The 25,817-nt window shown below is 41.3% G+C and overlaps 1 protein-coding gene across 1 annotated transcript in view; it reads left to right on the forward strand.

Moving 5' to 3' along the window:
• The first annotated feature begins 12,884 nt into the window (after positions 1-12,884).
• The window catches only part of LOC139581920 (uncharacterized protein DDB_G0284671-like), a 16,203-nt gene continuing 3,270 nt past the window's right edge, over positions 12,885-25,817 (forward strand). The window contains exons 1-2 of the mRNA XM_071412114.1: positions 12,885-12,906; positions 12,994-13,424. Of these exons, the coding sequence (XP_071268215.1) occupies positions 12,885-12,906; positions 12,994-13,424 (453 nt within the window). The remainder of the gene's footprint in view (positions 12,907-12,993; positions 13,425-25,817) is intronic.

Below are 25,817 nucleotides of genomic sequence, written 5' to 3' on the forward strand. Positions count from 1 at the left end.
AGTTTTATACAGGTATGATATGTTAATACAGGTATGAAGTGTTTATACAGGTATGATATGTTTATACAGGTATGATATGTTTATACAGGTATGATGTGTTTATACAGGTATGATATGTTTATACAGGTATGATGTGTTTATACAGGTATGATGTGGTTATACAGGTATGATAGTTTATACAGGTATGATATGTTTATACAGGTATGATGTGTTAACACAGGTATGATGTGTTTATACAGGTATGATGTGTTAACACAGGTATGATGTGTTTATACAGGTATGATAGTTTATACAGGTATGATATGTTTATACAGGTATGATGTGTTAACACAGGTATGGTGTGTTTATACAGGTATGATGTGGTTATACAGGTCTGATGTGGTTATACAGGTATGATAGTTTTATACAGGTATGATATGTTAATACAGGTATGATGTGTTAACACAGGTATGATGTGTTTATACAGGTATGATGTGGTTATACAGGTATGATGTGGTTATACAGGTATGATAGTTTTATACAGGTATGATATGTTTATACAGGTATGATGTGTTAACACAGGTATGATGTGTTTATACAGGTATGATGTGGTTATACAGGTATGATATGTTTATACAGGTATGATGTGGTTATACAGGTATGATAGTTTTATACAGGTATGATATGTTAATACAGGTATGATGTGGTTATACAGGTATGATGTGGTTATACAGGTATGATGTGGTTATACAGGTATGATATGTTTATACAGGTATGATGTGGTTATACAGGTATGATAGTTTTATACAGGTATGATATGTTAATACAGGTATGAAGTGTTTATACAGGTATGATATGTTTATACAGGTCTGATGTGGTTATACAGGTATGATAGTTTTATACAGGTATGATATGTTAATACAGGTATGATGTGTTAACACAGGTATGATGTGTTTATACAGGTATGATGTGGTTATACAGGTATGATGTGGTTATACAGGTATGATAGTTTTATACAGGTATGATATGTTTATACAGGTATGATGTGTTAACACAGGTATGATGTGTTTATACAGGTATGATGTGGTTATACAGGTATGATATGTTTATACAGGTATGATGTGGTTATACAGGTATGATAGTTTTATACAGGTATGATATGTTAATACAGGTATGATGTGGTTATACAGGTATGATGTGGTTATACAGGTATGATGTGGTTATACAGGTATGATATGTTTATACAGGTATGATGTGGTTATACAGGTATGATAGTTTTATACAGGTATGATATGTTAATACAGGTATGAAGTGTTTATACAGGTATGATATGTTAATACAGGTATGATGTGGTTATACAGGTATGATGTGGTTATACAGGTATGATGTGTTTATACAGGTATGATATGTTTATACAGGTATGATGTGTTTATACAGGTATGATATGTTTATACAGGTATGATGTGTTTATACAGGTATGATGTGGTTATACAGGTATGATAGTTTATACAGGTATGATATGTTTATACAGGTATGATGTGTTAACACAGGTATGATGTGTTTATACAGGTATGATGTGTTAACACAGGTATGATGTTTTTATACAGGTATGATAGTTTATACAGGTATGATATGTTTATACAGGTATGATGTGTTAACACAGGTATGGTGTGTTTATACAGGTATGATGTGGTTATACAGGTATGATAGTTTTATACAGGTATGATATGTTAATACAGGTATGAAGTGTTTATACAGGTATGATATGTTTATACAGGTATGATGTGGTTATACAGGTATGATAGTTTATACAGGTATGATAGTTTATACAGGTATGATATGTTTATACAGGTATGATGTGTTTATACAGGTATGATGTGGTTATACAGGTATGATAGTTTATACAGGTATGATAGTTTATACAGGTATGATATGTTTATACAGGTATGATGTGTTTATACAGGTATGATGTGGTTATACAGGTATGATAGTTTATACAGGTATGATAGTTTATACAGGTATGATATGTTTATACAGGTATGATGTGTTTATACAGGTATGATGTGGTTATACAGGTATGATAGTTTATACAGGTATGATAGTTTATACAGGTATGATATGTTTATACAGGTATGATGTGTTTATACAGGTATGATGTGTTTATACAGGTATGATGTGGTTATACAGGTATGATAGTTTTATACAGGTATGATGTGTTTATACAGGTATGATATGTTTATACAGGTATGATGTGTTTTAAAGGTATGATGTGTTTATACAGGTATGATGTGATTTTACAGGTATGATGTGTTTATACAGGTATGATATGGTATACAGGTATGATGTGGTATATAGGTATGGTGTGATTTTACAGGTATGATATGTTATACATGTATGATATATTCATACAGGTATGATGTGTGAACCTGGGCCTGCATGGTATTTGGTACAGACAGCAGGCCTAGCTGTTGTACTGCTCCTGGACAGGAGAGCTGATAATGACAATAACTGCAGCAATGAAAACCACTTCACCGTCACATTGGACAGAATGTAATTTACAGAAAGCACGCCAACATGCACGCATGCACTCTGGCACGAACACACAGACAGAAGCACCAATGCACACAAACACACACACACACACTCCTTATCAGCCTCCTCCAGCGCAGCACCCCTGTCAGATAGAGATAGCTGTGTGTTATTGTTGAAAAAGTCACAGGGGAAAACAGAAGAGTTACATGGAGAGAGAGATAGATGGAGTGGAGTGGGTGGGTGTCAGAGAGAGAGAAGAGAGAGGAGAGAGAGGAGAGAGAGGAGAGAGAGGAGAGAGAGGAGAGAGAGAGGAGAGAGAGAGGAAAGAGAGGGGCGAGAGAGGGGCGAGAGGGGCGAGAGAGGGGAGAGAGGGGCGAGAGAGAGGGGAGAGAGAAGGGAGAGAGAGGGGAGAGAGAGAGCGAGAGAGAGAGAAGGGAGAGAGAAGAGAGAGAGAAAGAGAGAGGGAGAGAGCGAGGTAGAGAGGTGAGAGAGGGAAAGAGAAAGAGGGAGAGAGATAAACTGTAGCCTCCCAACCCCTCCATGCCATCTCTGCATGATGAATTACTCTCTCCTCTTCTCTCCTGTGTTGTCATCTCCACAGCCATGTGCTTTTACTGCTGTGTACTGTTACACCATCCACTCTACAGACAGCTAGAGCAGCAACAGAGCAGAGAGCAGTGCAACCAGGGCTTAGATCCCATCCTGTAAGAGTACAGCTTTGTTATGCCGATAAAGACATCCCAGCTGGGTTCTACTAAAGCATAGGAATTCTTAAAGCATTCGTTTTAGCACCAACTAGGACTTCACCAGTTCAGCACACATAAAGCCAGACCTTACATCCCATCCTGTAAGAGGACAGTGTAATGATTTTTGGGCTCCCGTGTGGCGCAGCAGTGTAAGGAACTGCATCTCAGTGCTAGAGGCTTCACTACAGACCCTGGTTCGATTCCAGGCTGTATCACAACTGGCCGTGATTGGGAGTCCCACAGGGTGGTGCACAATTGGCCCAGTTAGGGTTTGGCTGGGGTAGGCCGTCATTGTAAATAAGAATTTGTTCTTGACTGACTTGCCGTCATTGTAAATAAGAATTTGTTCTTAACTGACTTGCCTAATTAAATAAAGGTTAAATCTTTTTTTATTTTAAATGATAGAAGTTTAAGTCCAGACATTGACCATGTGTCTGTGGTCCATATTGATTCTTGTTGAGCGGTTTAAACCATCACTCTGTACACTAGGGTTGTGGTCAGATATATACGACAGTATAATAACACACAACAAATGTTTTCTATCAGTAAAACCTCCTCCTTCACTGTGACATTTGAGATCTTTCAAACGCACAATGCTTGTGTTTACACTACGTAAACACCTGAGTATGTTAACTCTCCCTGATCTGGGCTTATCTTTCTCTGTGTGTTACGAATGGATGTCACACACACACACACAAAATAAGTATTCCACTGTGAAGAAGAAAAAAAGGCCATTATTAATGAACTCCATTTGCGTCTGGCTGAATGGAGGTTCATATTGTCTCGTTCCTTCAGAGGAAATATGTGTGGCTGCCGCGTGTCGCCGTGTTAGCGACTAGCATAATTACCATCCATTATGTGTAATTATTTTCAAGTAAGAAGCAAAGTGTTCGACTGTGTCACAGGCTGGTCCATTATTGTGTCAGCGACTGTGACAGAACAACAATCTTTTGAATCTAAGAAATTAGACACCCACACAGCCTTCTGTGGGCTTGAATTTGTGTTGACTTCCCTTACCGTCACACACTGGAGCACGGAAGAATTAGTATTGTATTAACCAGGAAATGACATCCTGTCATGTTAGAGTTATACCCTGCAGTTTACTTGTCTTCTCTTCTTCATGGTTTTATCCTTTACCTTCGGGGGGTTGTAACAACGGCCCTTCAGGTAATTGGGGACAAATATGAGCTGTTTCTGCTGTGTGTGTTTTTACCTTGTTTGATTCCACTTGGGAAACTTTAGCTTGCCGTATCCCTGTTTGCTCTTGGTTATTGACACTCAGTGTTAGTGGTTTGTGCTCACGGAATGTAAACAGTTTAAATAGAAATGTAGGCCTAGATTCAATCAGTTCAAGCGCTAACCAACGATAGCAGACACCCGCATAGCAGATGTATTGGCGGTGTCGGAGGTGGAACTGTGTTGGAGCCGTCAAATTGGTGAGCAGCTGCTCTTGCGATCATTGTCACAAAGCTACACCCACATCACTCGTGTTAGAATTAGACAATATTATCGTTGGACTTGAAATGTGATGGAAACACATTGAACTTTAGATTTTTTTCTCGGTACATGAAAACTTAAGAGAAAAAGTACATTTTGTGTGCACTACATCATCACACACTGATTTGTTTCTGCATCAAGTCTGTTTGGTGGAAACACCACTGGTGGGAAATGTCACCATTTTTTTAATGCGGATTTTAGAATATTCACATGAAAATCTGTCGCCAATTGGATGGAAACTTAGCTAGTAACAGTATACACTGAATGTATAAAACATTAGGAAACACCTTCCTAAAATTGAGTGCCCCCCCCTTCCCCCATCAGAACAGCCTCTATTCGTCAGGCATGGACTCTACAAGGTGTCGAACGCGTTCCACAGGGATGCTGGCCCATGTTAACTCCAATGCTTCCCACAGTTGTGTCATGTTGGATGGATGTTCTTTGGGTGGTGGACCATTCTTGATACACACAGTAAACTGTTGAGCGTGAAAAACCCAGCAGCGTTGCAGTTCTTGGCTCTTAAATGCTTTATCTTGCCCATTCACCCTCTGAATGGCACACATACACAATCCATGTCTTGATTGTCTTAACTCTTAAAAATCCTTCTTTAACCTGTCTCATCCCCTTCATTTACACTGGTTGAAGTGAATTTAACAAGTGACATAAATAAGGGATCATAGTGTTCACCTGGATTCACCTGGTCAGTCTATGTCATTGAGAGAGCAGATGTTCCTAATGTTTTGTTGAACTCGGAGCATTACCAACACGCTACTATTTTCTCCTTCTTTCTAATCATTCTCTCTAACTTCTCTTCTCATCTTCCACTCCATCTCTCCTCTTCCACTCCTTCTCTTCTCCTCTTCCCCTCCATCTCTTCTCCTCTTCCACTCCATCTCTTCTCTTCCACTCCATCTCTTCTCCTCTTCCACTCCATCTCTTCTCTTCCACTCCATCTCTTCTCCTCTTCCACTCCATCTCTTCTCCTCTTCCACTCCTTCTCTTCTCCTCTTCCACTCCATCTCTTCTCCTCTTCCACTCCATCTCTTCTCTTCCACTCCATCTCTTCTCCTCTTCCACTCCATCTCTTCTCCTCTTCCACTCCTTCTCTTCTCCTCTTCCACTCCTTCTCTTCTCCTCTTCCACTCCATCTCTTCTCCTCTTCCACTCCTTCTCTTCTCCTCTTCCACTCCATCTCTTCTCCTCTTCCACTCCATCTCTTCTCCTCTTCCACTCCATCTCTTCTCCTCTTCCACTCCATCTCTTCTCCTCTTCCACTCCATCTCTTCTCCTCTTCCACTCCTTCTCTTCTCCTCTTCCACTCCATCTCTTCTCCTCTTCCAGTCTTTCTCTTCTCCTCTTCCACTCCATCTCTTCTCCTCTTCCAGTCCTTCTCTTCTCCTCTTCCAGTCCTTCTCTTCTCCTCTTCCACTCCATCTCTTCTCCTCTTCCAGTCCTTCTCTTCTCCTCTTCCACTCCATCTCTTCTCCTCTCCCTCTTCTCCCCCTCTGTGTTGTTTAAATTGAATCAACGTTAAAGACTCTCACCCTCTCTTCGTCACCAGAAGAAAGTAACAAAAGAAGACGAAAGATTAGAAGAGATAGCCCAAAGTTAGTAGAGATGAAGAGATGTTCACATTCAGGCAAAATAAGTTAAGTTTAAGGAAGAATACTTGGAAAATATTTATTTTGCTCTCTCCTCCAATCTGTCTCCAAATAAAACACATGATTTCCCCCTTGTTTATTTAGAGACCCTGTGATACTGTCAGTGTTTGTGTCTGTGTTCTAACTTAACAAAAAAACTTAAAAGAAAATCAAGTATACTGCAAGAGCATGAAGATGTCATGAAACAGACAACAATATAGAGTGTTACTGTGTTCATGTAAATACAAGTATCAGCAGAGAGATGAAACAGTTCACAGAAGAGTCCCCCATTAACCCTACTGTCTTGGTTAGTATTTAGTATTGCATTAGGATGCGTTGTGCTGTGATGTGCTGGTCCAAGTGATTTTGAACTAGTTTAGCTGTTTGTTTAAAGGAAAATGACTGATACGAATTGGCTCCTAATTAGCTATTACCACAACCTCGCTGCAAGGAATGAGTAAATCAATGCTTATTTCTCTTATAAAGCGAAACTTAAAGTAGTTAAGGGAAAATGGAGGAAGGAGGAGATGGGGAGAGAGATGGGGAGAGAGAAGAGAGAATATCTCTATGTTTGTATTTCAACGTGCTGAAAGCATAAGGTCAGGCTTTGGAGCCATTTACACACCAGCGAGAAATATGGCCCACAATTTAATCTGAATAGAATTAGCTGGGAATGGAACTGCAGGGGCAGTCTGGCTTTGAGATAACCATCAGCATTTACTGTAATATCTATCGCAGGCAGAGGGGGAGTATTGTTACATTGGAGATTAATGAAGCTTTATACAGTATGTGTGTGTATCTACTCGGTGTGTCCCCTTGTGTGAGGAAATTGTATTTATATCTTCCAGGAAACGTTTCCAGACGCTAAGACATTTATATTTTTTCATTTTTGAAACACTACACCGCACAATAATTGATTGCTGCAGCTGGTGTTCAAAAACCATTCATACACGTTGCCATCTAGTGGTCATATTTATACAATGCAGAGCAGAGTGGAGTGGGGGTCTCTGTTTGGTGGTCTATCGAGACATCCATAATGTGTGTGAGAGAGAGAGAGAGAAGAGAGAGAGAGTGTGTGTGTGTGTGTGTGTTGTTTTGTCAAACTCTTGTTCACACAGATTGCTTAGTCTGCCATCAATTTCATAAATAGTGAACACACTTCTCCTCTCCCTCTCCGTTTGCCTATTTGCTTTTCTCTCTTTTATCAAAAATGAAAAATGGGAGTACTTTTTCTGTCCTATTCATTGCCTGCTTTTATGGAATTACATCTTTGGAGCAGGTCAGGCAGGGCTCATTGTAGGGCTCATTGTAGGGCTCATTGCAGGGATCATTGTAGGGCTCATTGCAGGGCTCATTGCAGGGCTCATTGCAGGGCTCATTGTAGGGCTCATTGCAGGGCTCATTGCAGGAAACATTGCAGGGCTCATTGTAGGGCTCATTGCAGGGCTCATTGTAGGGCTCATTGCAGGGCTCATTGCGGGGCTCATTGCAGGGCTCATTGCGGGGCTCATTGCAGGGCTCATTGCAGGGCTCATTGTAGGGCTCATTGTAGGGCTCATTGCAGGGCTCATTGCAGGGCTCATTGCAGGGCTCATTGTAGGGCTCATTGTAGTGCTCATTGCAGGGCTCATTGCAGGGCTCATTGTAGGGCTCATTGCAGGGCTCATTGTAGGGCTCATTGTAGGGCTCATTGCGGGGCTCATTGCGGGGCTCATTGCAGGGCTCATTGCAGGGCTCATTGTAGGGCTCATTGTAGGGCTCATTGCATCATTGCAGGGCTCATTGCAGGGCTCATTGCAGGGCTCATTGCAGGGCTCATTGCAGGGCTCATTGTAGGGCTCATTGTAGGGCTCATTGCATCATTGCAGGGCTCATTGCAGGGCTCATTGCAGGGCTCATTGCAGGGCTCATTGCAGGGCTCATTGTAGGGCTCATTGCAGGGCTCATTGCAGGGCTCATTGTAGGGCTCATTGCAGGGCTCATTGCAGGGCTCATTGTAGGGCTCATTGCAGGGCTCATTGCAGGGCTCATTGTAGGGCTCATTGTAGGGCTCATTGCAGGGCTCATTGCAGGGCTCATTGTAGGGCTCATTGCAGGGCTCATTGCAGGGCTCATTGCAGGGCTCATTGCAGGGCTCATTGTAGGGCTCATTGCAGGGCTCATTGCAGGGCTCATTGCAGGGCTCATTGCAGGGCTCATTGCAGGGCTCATTGCAGGGCTCATTGTAGGGCTCATTGCAGGGCTCATTGCAGGGCTCATTGCAGGGCTCATTGTAGGGCTCAGAGAGAAGACAGATAGCCATGTCTGGCTAAATGAGAGCAAGAGAAAGCACAATCCACATTGAGCCAGTTAGAGCCCCTTAGACAGATTGGGTTGAAACCACCTGAGGGCCAAGCACTGATGGAAGCCGCCACACTCTGCTCCCGACAGGAAATACAGGGCAGGAAAAACCCAATGCTCTGATTGGAGGGATAGGGCAGGAAGTACATTCTGATTGGAGGGAGAGGGTATTAAATATGCTCTGATTGGAGGGATGGGAAAGTGTACACAGGCAGTTTGAAGAAACATATACTTGTGTGTTTCCAGAGAAAGATGGAACTTTGTGGTCGGCACTCATACACACAAATAACCTCTGCACACCGCACGCACGCACGCACGCACGCACGCACGCACGCACGCACGCACGCACGCACGCACGCACGCACGCACACACACACACACACACACACACACACACACACACACACACACACATTAAGTGCAGTCGGTGTGGCGGACACCACAGTTTTGGACATTAGCTAATCAAGTGTGTTGGTAGGGTGTGTTTTAGGAGTGTGTGTGTTCTATGGTTCCTTTGTGTGTTTGTGTGCGTGTGTGTGCGTGCGTGCGTGCGTGCGTGCATGCGGTGTGTGTATGTGTGTGTGCGTTGGGAGGTGATTATTGGCAGGGTGTGTTTTAGAAGTGTTAGGGTAATGTTGTGATGGCAGGGTGCTCCATTATCAGAATAAGAAATATGGAAATGGTTCTCACTGAAGCACTTTAGCCACTTCCACACCGCTACGACTACAACATCAGCTAATATCTAATGCCTGATACGACCCCAGCTACTTCCTGTAGGGGTTGGACGCTCCTTTCTATATTAAAAAAAAATCTATAAAACCACATCTGAAATAACTTTATCATTCGTGGTGACTGGCATATGACAAGCAATTATGAATACAGGCAACATAGTAATGATGTGATATTGATGTGTAAAGTGTGTAAAAGTATCTAAATCACATGGTGTCATTCCAGTATCTAAATCATACTGTGTCACTCCAGTATCTACATCATACTGTGTCACTCCAGTATCTAAATCATACTGTGTCACTCCAGTATCTAAATCACACTGTGTCACTCCAGTATCTACATCATACTGTGTCACTCCAGTATATGAATCATACAGTGTCACTCCAGTATCTAAATCACACTGTGTCACTCCAGTATCTGAATCATACTGTGTCACTCCAGTATCTAAATCACACTGTGTCACTCCAGTATCTGAATCATACTGTGTCACTCCAGTATCTAAATCACACTGTGTCACTCCAGTATCTACATCATACTGTGTCACTCCAGTATATGAATCATACTGTGTCACTCCAGTATCTAAATCACACTGTGTCACTCCAGTATCTGAATCATACTGTGTCACTCCAGTATCTAAATCACACTGTGTCACTCCAGTATCTGAATCATACTGTGTCACTCCAGTATCTAAATCATACTGTGTCACTCCAGTATCTGAATCATACTGTGTCACTCCAGTATCTAAATCACACTGTGTCACTCCAGTATCTAAATCATACTGTGTCACTCCAGTATCTAAATCATACTGTGTCACTCCAGTATCTAAATCATACTGTGTCACTCCAGTATCTGAATCATACTGTGTCACTCCAGTATCTAAATCATACTGTGTCACTCCAGTATCTGAATCATACTGTGTCACTCCAGTATCTAAATCACACTGTGTCACTCCAGTATCTAAATCACACTGTGTCACTCCAGTATCTGAATCATACTGTTGTCACTCCAGTATCTAAATCACACTGTGTCACTCCAGTATCTAAATCATACTGTGTCACTCCAGTATCTGAATCATACTGTGTCACTCCAGTATCTAAATCATACTGTGTCTCTCCAGTATCTAAATCACACTGTGTCACTCCAGTATCTGAATCATACTGTGTCACTCCAGTATCTAAATCACACTGTGTCACTCCAGTATCTGAATCATACTGTTGTCACTCCAGTATCTAAATCATACTGTGTCACTCCAGTATCTAAATCATACTGTGTCACTCCAGTATCTAAATCATACTGTGTCACTCCAGTATCTAAATCATACTGTGTCACTCCAGTATCTAAATCATACTGTGTCACTCCAGTATCTAAATCACACTGTGTCACTCCAGTATCTGAATCATACTGTGTCACTCCAGTATCTAAATCACACTGTGTCACTCCAGTATCTGAATCATACTGTTGTCACTCCAGTATCTAAATCACACTGTGTCACTCCAGTATCTACATCATACTGTGTCACTCCAGTATCTAAATCATACTGTGTCACTCCAGTATCTAAATCATACTGTGTCACTCCAGTATCTAAATCATACTGTGTCACTCCAGTATCTAAATCATACTGTGTCACTCCAGTATCTAAATCATACTGTGTCACTCCAGTATCTAAATCATACTGTGTCACTCCAGTATCTGAATCATACTGTGTCACTCCAGTATCTAAATCACACTGTGTCACTCCAGTATCTACATCATACTGTGTCACTCCAGTATCTAAATCACACTGTGTCACTCCAGTATCTAAATCACACTGTGTCACTCCAGTATCTACATCATACTGTGTCACTCCAGTATCTACATCATACTGTGTCACACCAGTATCTACATCATACTGTGTCACTCCAGTATCTACATCATACTGTGTCACTCCAGTATCTAAATCATACTGTGTCACTCCAGTATCTACATCATACTGTGTCACTCCAGTATCTGAATCATACTGTGTCACTCCAGTATCTGAATCATACTGTGTCACTCCAGTATCTACATCATACTGTGTCACTCCAGTATCTACATCATACTGTGTCACTCCAGTATCTAAATCATACTGTGTCACTCCAGTATCTACATCATACTGTGTCACTCCAGTATCTAAATCATACTGTGTCACTCCAGTATCTAAATCATACTGTGTCACTCCAGTATCTACATCATACTGTGTCACTCCAGTATCTACATCATACTGTGTCACTCCAGTATCTAAATCATACTGTGTCACTCCAGTATCTACATCATACTGTGTCACTCCAGTATCTGAATCATACTGTGTCACTCCAGTATCTAAATCACACTGTGTCACTCCAGTATCTGAATCATACTGTGTCACTCCAGTATCTGAATCATACTGTGTCACTCCAGTATCTACATCATACTGTGTCACTCCAGTATCTACATCATACTGTGTCACTCCAGTATCTGAATCATACTGTGTCACTCCAGTATCTAAATCATACTGTGTCACTCCAGTATCTGAATCATACTGTGTCACTCCAGTATCTAAATCATACTGTGTCACTCCAGTATCTGAATCATACTGTGTCACTCCAGTATCTACATCATACTGTGTCACTCCAGTATCTAAATCATACTGTGTCACTCCAGTATCTAAATCATACTGTGTCACTCCAGTATCTGAATCATACTGTGTCACTCCAGTATCTAAATCACACTGTGTCACTCCAGTATCTAAATCATACTGTGTCACTCCAGTATCTAAATCATACTGTGTCACTCCAGTATCTAAATCATACTGTGTCACTCCAGTATCTAAATCATACTGTGTCACTCCAGTATCTAAATCATACTGTTTCACTCCAGTATCTACATCATACTGTGTCACTCCAGTATCTACATCATACTGTGTCACTCCAGGGGAAAACATATTGCAGTATTACTACAAGGGGAAAGGAGGAGCTTTGACTGGGTGACTAGAGGGTGGAAACAGAGCTCTTCCTGAACCTGGTAAGTTTTCTCCTACACCCACATACGGTGTTGTATTATGATTTGACACTGCTGGTCATCTATGAACATTTGAACATCTTGGCCATGTTCTGTTATAATCTCCACCCGGCACAGCCAGAAGAAGACTGGCCACCCCTCATATTTTGGTTCCTCTAGGTTTCTTCCTAGGTTCTGGCCTTTCTAGGGAGTTTTCCTAGCCACCGTGCTTCTACACATGCATTGCTTGCTGTTTGGGGTTTTAGGCTGGGTTTCTGTACAGCACTTTGAGATATCAGCTGATGTAAGAAGGGCTTTATACATACATTAGATTTGATTTGGGTGTAGGAGAAAACTTACCAGGTTCAGGACGAGCTCTGTCTCTGCCCTCTAGTCACCCAGTCAAAGCTGCGTACTGTTATTGTTCATGTTGATGCACACAATCAGATGTAATGACAGTAGTGATGGTTGTAGGGCTGGCTCGTTGGTTTGTTACACTAGTTCTCAGGACGGTTCAGTCTTAATTTCTGTCACAGCCCAGTCCACAGCCCAGTCCACAGCCCAGTCCACAGGCCAGTCCACAGCCCAGTCCACAGGCCAGTCCACAGCCCAGTCCACAGCCCAGTCCACAGCCCAGTCCACAGGCCAGTCCACAGCCCAGTCCACAGCCCAGTCCACAGCCCAGTCCACAGGCCAGTCCACAGGCCAGTCCCCAGCCCAGTCCACAGCCCAGTCCCCAGCCCAGTCCACAGCCCAGTCCACAGGCCAGTCCACAGCCCAGTCCCCAGCCCAGTCCACAGCCCAGTCCACAGGCCAGTCCACAGGCCAGTCCACAGGCCAGTCCACAGGCCAGTCCACAGGCCAGTCCACAGCCCAGTCCACAGCCCAGTCCCCAGCCCAGTCCACAGCCCAGTCCACAGGCCAGTCCACAGCCCAGTCCACAGCCCAGTCCACAGCCCAGTCCACAGCCCACACACACACTGCCCTGTTTCCAAATCTGTTTAACAGACAATATTCCTCATACTGCTGCAACCTATTTGTCAGGCATTACAGCAACTGCCTCTGGGGACTTGTATTTTTTACAAACTCTCTTTCTATTTGTTTGATATAATTTGATTCCATGTATTTTTTCCCCCATTGGTAAACCCCTGTTGGGTGGATAAGCCTGGGGGCGATGGATGGTTATCATATACAGTGCTTTCTGAAAGACCCCTTGATCACATTTTGTTGTGATTCATTTTAGATTTTTTTTTGTCACTGACCGACACACAATACCCCATAAACCCAATAATTACATAAGTGGAATTCTGTTTTTCAGAAATTTTACAAATGAATAAGAAATGAAAAGCTGAAGTGTCTTGAGTCAATAAGTATTCAACCTGTTTGTTATGGCAAACCTAAATAAGTTCAGGAGTAAAAATGTGCCTAACAAGTCACATTATAAGTTGCATGGACTCACTCTGTGTGCAATAATAGTGTTTAATTAACATGATTTTTGAATGACTACCTCATCTCTGTACTCCACACATACAATTATCTGTAAGGTCCTTCAGTGCAGTGAATTTCAAACACAGATGCCCCACAAAGAAGGGCACATATTGGTAGATGGGATGGGGGAAAAAAAGCAGACATTGAATATCCGTTTGAGCATGGTGAAATTATTGATTACACTTTGGATGGTGTATCAATACACCCAGTCACTACAAAGATACAGGTGTCCTTCTTAACTCAGTCGCAGGAGAGGAAGCAAACCGCTAAGGGATTTCACCATGAGGCCAATGGTGACTTTAAAACAGTTACAGAGTTTAATGGTTGTGATAGGTTAAAACTGAGGCTGGATCAACAACATTGTAGTTACTCCACGGCACTAACTTCATTGATAGAGTGAAAAGAAGGAAGCCTGTACAGAATAAAACATTATCCAAAAGATGCAATCTGTTTGCAACAAGACACTAAAGTAATACTGCCAAAAATTTTAGTTCTTAAACTTTTTGTCCTGAATACAAAGTGTTATGTTTGGGGCAAATCCAAAACAACACATCACGGAGTACCATTCCATATTTTCCAGCATAGTGGTGGCTGCATCATGTTATGGGTATGTTTGCAACTGGGGTGTGTTCACTCAAGTAAGACCTCTTTTTACTCAGTCTATTTTACTGGTTTTCCCCATCTGTAGAATCTGTAGAATCATCTAGGACAGCTGGACTACTAGGTGCATCCACAACTCCAACTTGACCCACAGGCACATAGTCTGTGTCATCTGAATTGGATACCTCAGATTCTGAGTCAGAGGCACCAATGGCTTCCTCATCCAGCATCTGTAAAACCATTTTGGTTGTATATCTGGCAACATTCTTATGAGCCTCCTTATGAAACTCCTTTTACTCAATGAGCTAAAAAAGATAAATAAAAACGGTAATTCATTAACATTAAAACAAGATATTAAATAAATATTTTATTAATTACTTTGATTTTATTGTAGAAAGGTCAGTTTGACAAGTACAATGCAGGGAATTCCATAGGAAATACAGTTGAAGTCTGAAGTTTACATACACTTAGGTTGGAGTTATTAAAACTAGTTTTTCAACCACTCCACAAATTTCTTGTTAACAAACTATAGTTTTGGCAAGTCGGTTAGGACATCTACTTTGTGCGTGACACAACAGATTTTTCCAACAATTGTTTACAGACAGATTATTTAACTCATAATTCACTGTATCACAATTCCAGGGGGTCAGAAGTTTACATACACTAAGTTGACTGTGCCTTTAAATAGCTTGGAAAATTCCAGAAAATTATGTCATGGCTTTAGAAGCTTCTGATAGGCTGATGGACATAATTTGTCACGCCTTGACCTTAGAGAGCCTTTTTATGTCTCTATTTGGTTTGGTCGGGGTGTGATTTGGGGTGGACATTCTATGGATTGTTTTCTATTCTTCTTTATTTCTATGTTTTTGCCGGGTATGGTTCTCAATCAGGGACAGCTGTCTATCGTTGTCTCTGATTGGGAATCATACTTAGGTAGCCCTTTTTCCCTCCTTTCAGTGTGGGTAGTTGTCTTTGTTTGTGGCACTATAGCCCTTAAGCTTCACGGTCGTTTTGTATTGTTTATTGTTTTTGTTGGCGTCATTCCAAAATAAAAAGTAACGTACGCTCACCACGTTGGTCCAGTTCTTTCGACGGCCGTGACATAATTTGCATTAATTGGAGGTGTACCTGTGGATGTATTTCAAGGCCTACCTTCAAACTCAGTGCCTCTTTGCTTGACATCATTGGAAAATCTAAAGAAATCAGCCAAGACCTCAGAAAAAAATTGTAGACCTCCACAAGTCTGGTTCATCCTTGGGAGCAATTTACATACGCCTGAAGGTACCACGTTCATCTTTATGAACAATAGTATGCAAGTATAAACACCATGGGACCACGCAGCCGTCATACCGCTCAGGAAGGAGACGCGTTCTGTCTCCTAGAGATGAAAGTACTTTGGTGCGAAAAGTGCAAATCAATCCCAGAACAACAGCAAAGGACCTTGTGAATATGCTGGAGGAAACGGGTACAAAAGTATCTATATACACAGTAAAACGAGTCCTATATCAACATAACCTGAAAGGCCGCTCCGCAAGGAAGAAGCCACTGCTCCAAAATCGCCATAAAAAAGCCAGACTATGGTTTGCAACTGCACACGGGGACAAAGATCATACTTTTTGGAGAAATGTCCTCTGGTCTGATGAAACAAAAATAGAACTGTTTGGCCATAATGGCCATCGTTATGTTTGGAGGAAAAAGGGGGAGGCTTGCAAGCCGAAGAACACCATCCCAACCGTGATGCACGGGGTGGCAGCATCATGTTGTGGGGGTGCTTTGCTGCAGGAGGGACTGGTGCACTTCACAAAATAGATGGCATCATGAGAAAGGAAAATTATGTGGATATATTTAAGCAACATCTCAAGACATCAGTCAGAAAGTTAAAGCTTGGTCGCAAATGGGTCTTCCAAATGGACAATGACCCCAAGCATACTTGCAAGCAAAGTTGTGGCAAAATGGCTTAAGGACAACAAAGTCAAGGTATTGGAGTGGCCATCACAAAGCCCTGACCTGAATGCTATAGAAAATGTGTGGGCAGAACTGAAAAAGTGTGTGCGAGCAAGGAGGCCTACAAACCTGACTCAGTTACACCATCTCTGTCAGGAGGAATGGGCCAAAATTCACCCAACTTACTGTGGGAAGCTTGTGGAAGGCTAGCCGAAACGTTTGACCCAAGTTAAGCAATTTAAAGGCAACGCTACCAAATACTAATTAAGTGTATGTAATCTTCTGACCCACTGGGAATGTGATGAAAGAAATAAAAGCTGAAATAGATATTTCACTCTACTATTATTCTGACATTTCACATTCTTAAAATAAAGTGGTGATCCTAACTGACCTAAGAAAGGGCATTTTTACTAGGATTAAATGTCAGGAATTGTGAAAAACTGAGTTGAAATGTATTTGGCTAAGGTGTATGTAAACGTCATATTTCACCCACATATTTCACCAGCATATGCATCCTAGGGTTAAGATCCAACATCTGTACAGAGAAAAGTATTTTGAGATACTAAACTTTACACCTGAAAGCTTGCACCAAGTTTTCCGTGCATTAGTGTTTAATGTTAGTATTGCATATATCTTAGAGATAAAAGAAGGATCAGGAAACCCTTTATTTTTTTTCAGAAAACAGTCTCAATATATACTTCATACATTTTTTTAACTGATAGGGTACCTTCAGACGAGTCCTGTGAGACCTGTGGGCGTCCTAAAGCAAAACAACCAACACGAATTTGTGAGAGTCTAACCTTTGCACAGGTGGGTCATATGAGTGTGTAGCCTAAACTGTTGGGACGCTACAGACAGAAGTTGGCAGATCGTCTGTACCGACTTCAGACGAGTCTCAAGACGCTTGTGGGAGTTGTAGAGCAAAACGGAGAACAACATCTTGTTCATGAGAGTCTCATCTTTTCATAAATGGGTCGTAGTTTTGTAGGCCAAAACGTTCGAACGCTACAGATGATTTTGTGAGAAGACCAATTTTTGGGATGTGGTGAAAAACACTGCTCTAGCCCTGTCACATATGCGGATGTGATGGATTGAGACGCATATCTCTAAGATAGATATCTAAGATAGATATCTCTAATATCTCTAAGATATATATCTCTAATATCTCTAAGATAGATATCTCTAATATCTCTAAGATAGATATCTCTAAGATAGATATCTCTAATATCTCTAAGATAGATATCTCTAAGATAGATATCTCTAATATCTCTAAGATAGATATCTCTAAGATAGATATCTCTAAGATAGATATCTCTAATATCTCTAAGATAGATATCTCTAAGATAGATATCTCTAAGATAGATATCTCTAATATCTCTAAGATAGATATCTCTAAGATAGATATCTCTAATATCTCTAAGATAGATATCTCTAAGATAGATATCTCTAATATCTCTAAGATAGATATCTCTAAGATAGATATCTCTAAGATAGATATCTCTAATATCTCTAAGATAGATATCTCTAAGATCGATATCTCTAAGATAGATATCTCTAATATCTCTAAGATATATATTTTAACATTAACATTCTCTATCTTAATCTGACTGATTTTTATAGAGATGTTTTTATTAGGCTAATTAGTATATCTGAACTCAGGTGTGTGTCTGGTTAAATACCCGTATATCTGAACTCAGGTGTGTGCCTGGTTAAATACCCGTATATCTGAACTCAGGTGTGTGTCTGGTTAAATACCCATATATCTGAACTCAGGTGTGTGTCTGGTTAAATACCCGTATATCTGAACTCAGGTGTGTGTCTGGTTAAATACCCGTATATCTGAACTCAGGGTTCTGCCTGGTTAAATACCCGTATATCTGAACTCAGGTGTGTGTCTGGTTAAATACCCATATATCTGAACTCAGGTGTGTGTCTGGTTAAATACCCGTATATCTGAACCCAGGTGTGTGCCTGGTTAAATACCCGTATATCTGAACCCAGGTGTGTGCCTGGTTAAATACCCGTATATCTGAACTCAGGTGTGTGTCTGGTTAAATACCCGTATATCTGAACCCAGGTGTGTGCCTGGTTAAATACCCGTATATCTGAACTCAGGTGTGTGTCTGGTTAAATACCCGTATATCTGAACTCAGGTGTGTGTCTGGTTAAATACCAGTATATCTGAACGCAGGTGTGTGTCTGGTTAAATACCCGTATATCTGAACGCAGTTGTGTGTCTGGTTAAATACCCGTATATCTGAACTCAGGTGTGTGCCTGGTTAAATACCCGTATATCTGAACTCAGCTGTGTGCCTGGTTAAATAACCGTATATCTGAACTCATGTGTGTGTCTGGTTAAATACCCGTATATCTGAACTCAGGTTTGAGTAACTGCAAATATTTGCTTGACTTGTACACTTACATTCCGTCATGTAGTATAAGAGATATTCCGATACAGGTACAGTGGTGTTTCTAACCACTCAGTAAGGAAGAACATAGAAGGGATATTATATAATGAAATATAATATTTTATGGATATTATATAATGATTATAGAGGTTGCTCTTCTTTGACTCCTATCACATACATCACCTGATGTGAATGAAAAGACAGAGTCAAATGGCTTGAGAAAGAGGTTCAGGAACCATCCAGCTGAATATCCTCCTCTCAGTGTGAATCTATAAATGAACCATTTAGCATCAGTGACCACCATATCTGTCAAAGCAGCAGATGTATGGCCTTTCTAAAAGAAAATCTCCTGGTTTTAGTGAAATAAGAAAATGCCCCGAAGGTCCTGCTAGAAGAAATTAAGTCATATACGAGCACTTCATTACTCAGAGTAATAACTGGTTGTAGTGCAATAGAGGACTGGTCAGATATAGGATATGATCAGGCTTATAGGAGATGCAGTATACTCTAAGGGACAATATCAGAGATGACAGGGAGAGCAATGAACACACACGCTCACACACACACATGCACGCACACATGTACCCACTGTAGTACACTGTAGAATTCTATACTCTAGTATTTAGACCATAATATAATATAGTATTTCTTTATATGGGTAAGCCACATTTCCAAAGCCGTTTTGCTTTTTTATAAAGTGTCAGCTTTTTGCGTTGCAGTTATTAAACCATCAGTCAGTTTTAATTGTTTTTAAGCTACTATGCCGACCTTAGTTACTAGCAAACAGAAGTCACACCGTTCGAGTATAAACAAGCTGGGCGATGAATCAACAACCACAAATGACATCCTAAAAACAATAGAGAATATGGAATGCAGACTCTCTACAAGCATTAAATGTTTGTAAGATACCATCACTGAAAAAGTGGCCGCTGAATTCAGAGAGAACATGGATCTTATTCCAGAGGAGTTTAAAAAAGACATTGAGTATCTAATCGACCAAGTCGCTAACTTACAGGCATGGAAAACAACCCCTCTCCCACAGTGTCTCTATCGGACTCCGAGGTTAGTGCTCTCGATGCCCGGCGGAAAGTGCCAGAATCCTGCCCCCTGTGCTGACGCCGGCACAAATTACATTGTGCTTAATGAGGTCATCAGAAATGTCCCATACAAAGAAAACCAAGTCCACCTGAACACTGGGAACTGTGTTATTAAGATGGGCTGAACATGAAGGACATAGTGGGAACTGTGTTATTAAGATGGGCTGAACATGAAGGACATAGTGGGAACTGTGTTATTAAGATGGGCTGAACATGAAGGACATAGTGGGAACTGTGTTATTAAGATGGGCTGAACATGAAGGACATAGTGGGAACTGTGTTATTAAGATGGGCTGAACATGAAGGACATAGTGGGAACTGTGTTATTAAGATGGGCTGAACATGAAGGACATAGTGTGAACTGTGTTATTAAGATGGGCTGAACATGAAGGACATAGTGGGAACTGTGTTATTAAGATGGGCTGAACATGAAGGACATAGTGTGAACTGTGTTATTAAGATGGGCTGAACATGAAGGACATAGTGGGAACTGTGTTATTAAGATGGGCTGAACATGAAGGACATAGTTAGAGCTCCCGAGTGGCACAGAGGTCTAAGGCACTGCATCTCAGTGCAAGAGGCGTCACTACAGTCCCTGGTTCGAATCCAGGCTGTATCACTTCCGGCCGTGATTGGGAGTCCCATAGGGCGGTGCGTAATTGGTCCAGCTTCGTCCGGGTTTGGCTGTGGTAATCCGTCATTGTATATAAGATTTTTTTCTTAACTGACTTGCCTAGTAAAATAAAGGTTAAATATATATTTTTTTTAAGTTAGAAACTGGATTATTAAAGATGCGCTGAACATGAAGGACATAGTGTGTGACAGGAGAAAGGAAACTATCACACAACGACAGACCAGGAAGTAGACGGATCATGAGGTAGACAGACTAGGAGGTAGACAGACCAGGAAGTAGACAGACCAGGAAGTAGACAGATCATGAGGTAGACAGACCAGGAAGTAGACAGACCAGGAGGTAGACAGACCAGGAGGTAAATAATCACCAAATCCAGCTGTCATGAACACAAGAAAGCTGTAATGGACAAAAAGGCTACGCTCCTAAAAACCAAGATGTACCAGAGATTTAAAAAATGTATCATGAAAAAAATGAAACAGTCCACTTTCTGTTCTTTCATAAATTTCTCTAAAGCCTTTGACCACATTAACAGAAATATGTAATGGGACAAGCTGGAGTCAATTGGTCTAAATGGTAACAACCTGAAATGCCATATCTCCATGTATAAACTGTGAAATGTTGTTTTCGAGTCAATGGCTGCCAAACTGACTGGTTACATGCTGACATTGGTGTGAAACAGGGTTGCATTTTATCTCCTATTCTGTTCTCAGTGTATATTAATGATCTCACTCTGGCCATCAAAGCTCTAGGAAAATCTGTGTAAACGGTGAAGGAGTGTGTGTTCTTGTAGAGGACATTGTAGTCAGTGGTGTAGTGAAAACTCAGGTAATTGCAATGTACCCACCATTTGCAGAAAAATGCATTGAAGGTACAAGGAGTGTTCCTTTTGTTTACCAACCCATTTGTTTACCACTACATAATGAATTGTATTGATATCTCAAACTGAAGATTAGCTTCAAGAAATGTTAAATATTATTTTTTAACTGGTGTGAACAATGGAAACTGAATATCAATGTAGACAAAACTAAGGTAGTCCACTATAGGAAGTCAGCAGTGTCTAGAACCACTTTTATTTTCTCCTGTGGTCCTAACATACTACATGTTGTCAGTGAGTACAAATGTCTGGGCTTGATTATCAATACATTTTTGGATTGTAATGTGTCTGTAATATTTAACGATTTGGGCTACCTGACCAAATTCATATATAAATATGAGTTATAGATCTGTCATTTTCATTGAAAGCAAGTCTAAGAAGCAGTTCTATCTATTCTGTTCTATGTGCTCTATTTCTATGCTTCGTTTTCTTAAATTCCATTTTTGCGTCTTTTACTTTTGGTTTTGTACACCAGCTTCAATCAACTGAAAATACAATATTATTGGTTATTGACAAGATATTTCACAATGGTTTAGATGGTACAATGATTCTCTACACCAATGGTTCCCAAACTTTTTATAGTCCCGTACCCTTTCAAACATTACCCCCTCTGGCACCAGGGTCAGCAAACTCTCAAATGTTGTTTTTTGCCATCATTGTAAGCCTGCCACACACACACTATACGATACATTTATTAAACATAACAATGAGTGTAAGTTGTCATCATAACCCAGCTCGTGGGAAGTGACAAAGAGCTCTTATAGGACCAGGGCACAAATAATAATATAATAATAATCAATCATTTTGCTCTTTATTTAACCATCTTACTTATAAAATCTTATTTGTTCATCAAAAATGGTGAATAACTCACCACAGGTTAATGAGAAGGGTGTGCTTGACAGGATGCACATAACTCTGCAATGTTGGGTTGTATTGGAGAGAGTCTCAGTCTTAAATCATTTTCCACACACATTCTGTGTCTGCATTTAGTTTTCATGCTAGTGAGGGCTGAGAATCCACTCTCACATAGGTACGTGGTTGCAAAGGCCATCAGTGTCTTAGTGTGATTTGCCAGGGCAGGATACTCTGAGCGCAGCCCTATCCAGAAATCTGGCAGTGGCTTCTGATTAAATTCTATTTTCACAGAACCGCTTGTTGCAATTTAGATGAGGCTCTCTTGTTCAGATATCGACAAGTGGACTGGAGGCAGGGCCTCCATTGACTTGTTTATTGTTTACTCCATGTGTAACTCTGTGTTGTCTGTTCACACTGCTATGCTATGCTTTATCTTGGCTTTATCTTGGCCAGGTCGCAGTTGCAAATGAGAACTTGTTCTCAACTAGCCTACCTGGTTAAATAAAGGTGAAATAAAAAAATTAAAATAAAATAAAATGAAAGGGATAATGAATCCAGTTGTTTGTGTCATCCGTTTTGGGAAAGTACCTGCGTAATTGCGCACCCAGCTCACTCAGGTGCTTCGCTATATCACATTTGACATTGTCCATAAGCTTGAGATCATTTGCACACAAAACATCATACAATGATGGAAGACCTGTGTGTTGTCCTTGTTAATACAGACAGAGAAGAGCTCCAACTTCTTAATCATAGCCTCAATTTTGTCCCGCACATTGAATATAGTTGCGGAGAGTCCCTGTAATCCTAGATTCAGGTCATTCAGGCGAGAAAAAACATCACCCAGAAAGGCCAGTCGTGTGAGAAACTCGTCATCATGAAAGCGGTCAGACAAGTGAAAATGATTGTCAGTAAAGAAAACTTTAAGCTTGTCTCTCAATTTTAAAAACGTGTCAATACTTTGCCCCTTGATAACCAGCGTACTTCTGTATGTTGTAAAAGCGTTACTTGGTCACTGCCCATATCATAGTGTAGTGCAGAAAATACACGAGTGTTCAGGGGCCTTGCTTTAACAAAGGTGTATGTTAATTATTTGACTAGGCTACCTGTATTAGACATTGCGTTGCTATTTCGCTGAACACTAGATTGTTTAATTTTATTTTTGACAGTGAAACGAGCCTACTTAGGTGAGAAAAAAACCTCACCCAAATGCCCTGTTGGAAAATATAAATGGATTGTTTGAAAATGTGAAGAAAAAAATGTAATTGTTTAAAAAACTAAAAATTACATTTTTGCCTTTTGTCTGCTCATCGTCCCCTTATGCCATAGTTTGTACATCTCAATTGTCAGTAGAAGCCACATTTGTTTAAGCAAGTCAGCCATATCAGCTATGTTGTTTAAAAGGCAGTAAATGAGGCTGACAAAACTGTTTCGCTGCCAGACAAGGCTCCACTGATAGCCAGGTGTAGCAGTGGTAAGGTGTTGGGACTGCTGTTGGGACTCTGCTGTTGGGACAGCTTTATGTAGGCCCTAACAGTTTGTGGGCACCGTTTGTCACCGTTATAGTGCAATTAATGTATTGTTTAGTGATGTTGTGTTGTGGCTTTGCTGGCATGCATCTAAAAACATGTTTTGTTTTATTTGCCCCACCAAGATGTACATGCTAAAATCATAACTGGATGTAATTCATTATAGATGATGCCTGTACCATGTTTGATCATGATGGTTTAAAAACAACACACACACACACACACACACACACACACACACACACACACACACACACACACACACACACACACACACACACACACACACACACACACACACACACACACACACACACACACACACACACACACACACACACACACACACCACACACACACACACAAACAGAATGTTGGCACACACGAGCAGACACACTGTGTGAGTTGTGCAGTGTACCTCTCATTGGTATTCATTGGCTCAGGGAAGGAAAGATGGGCATCACAGTTTGTATTTAATCAGACTCTTATTATGGTCAGCAGTATGTGTGTGTATGTGTGTGTGTGCGTGAATGCATGCATTTCAGTTTTTATGTGTGTGTGTATGTGTGTGCGTGCATGTGAATGTGTGTGTGTGTGTGCATGCTATTGAATGTGTGTGTGTGTGTGTGTTGGGCCCAATCTGTCAGCAGATAATAAGGCAGCTTGTCAAGGTGGAGGGGAGAGAACCTGAAGCTGGGTTAAGTAATTGGATTCTTGTTCAATAAAGGTTGGTCTGTGTGTGCGTGTGAGCGAGTGTGTGTGCATAAATGTGTATGTGAGTGGCACATGTGTCTGTAAGTCTGAATTGGGGGTGGCGTATGATGCATAGTTGGCGAATGTTACTCTGCAGACCAGGAGGATCAAGGTAGCATCAGATCTGACCAGTCAGTCGTGTCCAGCAGACTGTCTTTCATTTACTGACTACCTTCTTTAGCCTCACACCAACATACGCACACACACACACACACACACGCGTACAGGCTGGGTTTCATTTACTGACTACCTTCTTTAGCCTCACACCAACATACGCACACACACACCACACACACACGTACAGGCTGTCTTTCATTTACTGACTACCTTCTTTAGCCTCACACCAACATACGCACACACACACACACACACACACACACACACGTACAGGCTGGGTTTCATTTACTGACTACCTTCTTTAGCCTCACACCAACATACGCACAACACACACACACACACACGCGCGAGCACACACACCACACACACACGTACAGGCTGGGTTTCAGTCATTTTTTCTTTATATTTTCTCTCTTTCTACCCCCTCTCACACCTTGGTTTTAGCAGCTTCGAGGAGATAAATGGTGTGAAACTTACTGTGGCTCATCTGTCTCCTAGTGTCTGTTTCGTTGGAGGAAACGAGAGAGGGAGAATGTGTGGGAGAGGAGAGAGGGAGAGGGGGAGGTATATTTGCAAGCATTTAAGACTGTTTCAGGTTAATACAGTACCTCTACAGTCTTGATATGCAATAATATCCAGGAATATATTTGCCAGCAGAATATTACCCTGCATCCCGCTGCTAGCTTGCCTCAGAAGCTAAGCAGGGATGTTCCTGGTTTGTCCTGGATGGTAGATCAGATGCTGCTGGAAGGGGTGTTGGAGTGCCAGTAGGGGGCACTCTTCCCTCTGGTCTAAGGAGATCCCAATGCTCCAGGGCAGTGAAGGGACATTGCCCTGCGCAGAGAGTCCTGACTCTCTGTGGTCACTAAAAAGCCCACTTATGTGTCATCGCTAAATTCCCCAACTGGTATCATTCCATCATGGCCACCTAATCATTCCCCTCATTCCTCATTCCTATTTGGCATATATCACTCTCTATCTGATGAGGTTAGTTTGCCCCCTTACTACGTAACGTGCTTTGAGTAGCTGAGTTGGTAGAAAGGGGCTATTTAAATCCAATCCAT

This window comes from Salvelinus alpinus, chromosome 7 (assembly GCF_045679555.1).
Source record: "Salvelinus alpinus chromosome 7, SLU_Salpinus.1, whole genome shotgun sequence".
NCBI classification, from domain to species: Eukaryota; Metazoa; Chordata; class Actinopteri; order Salmoniformes; family Salmonidae; genus Salvelinus; species Salvelinus alpinus.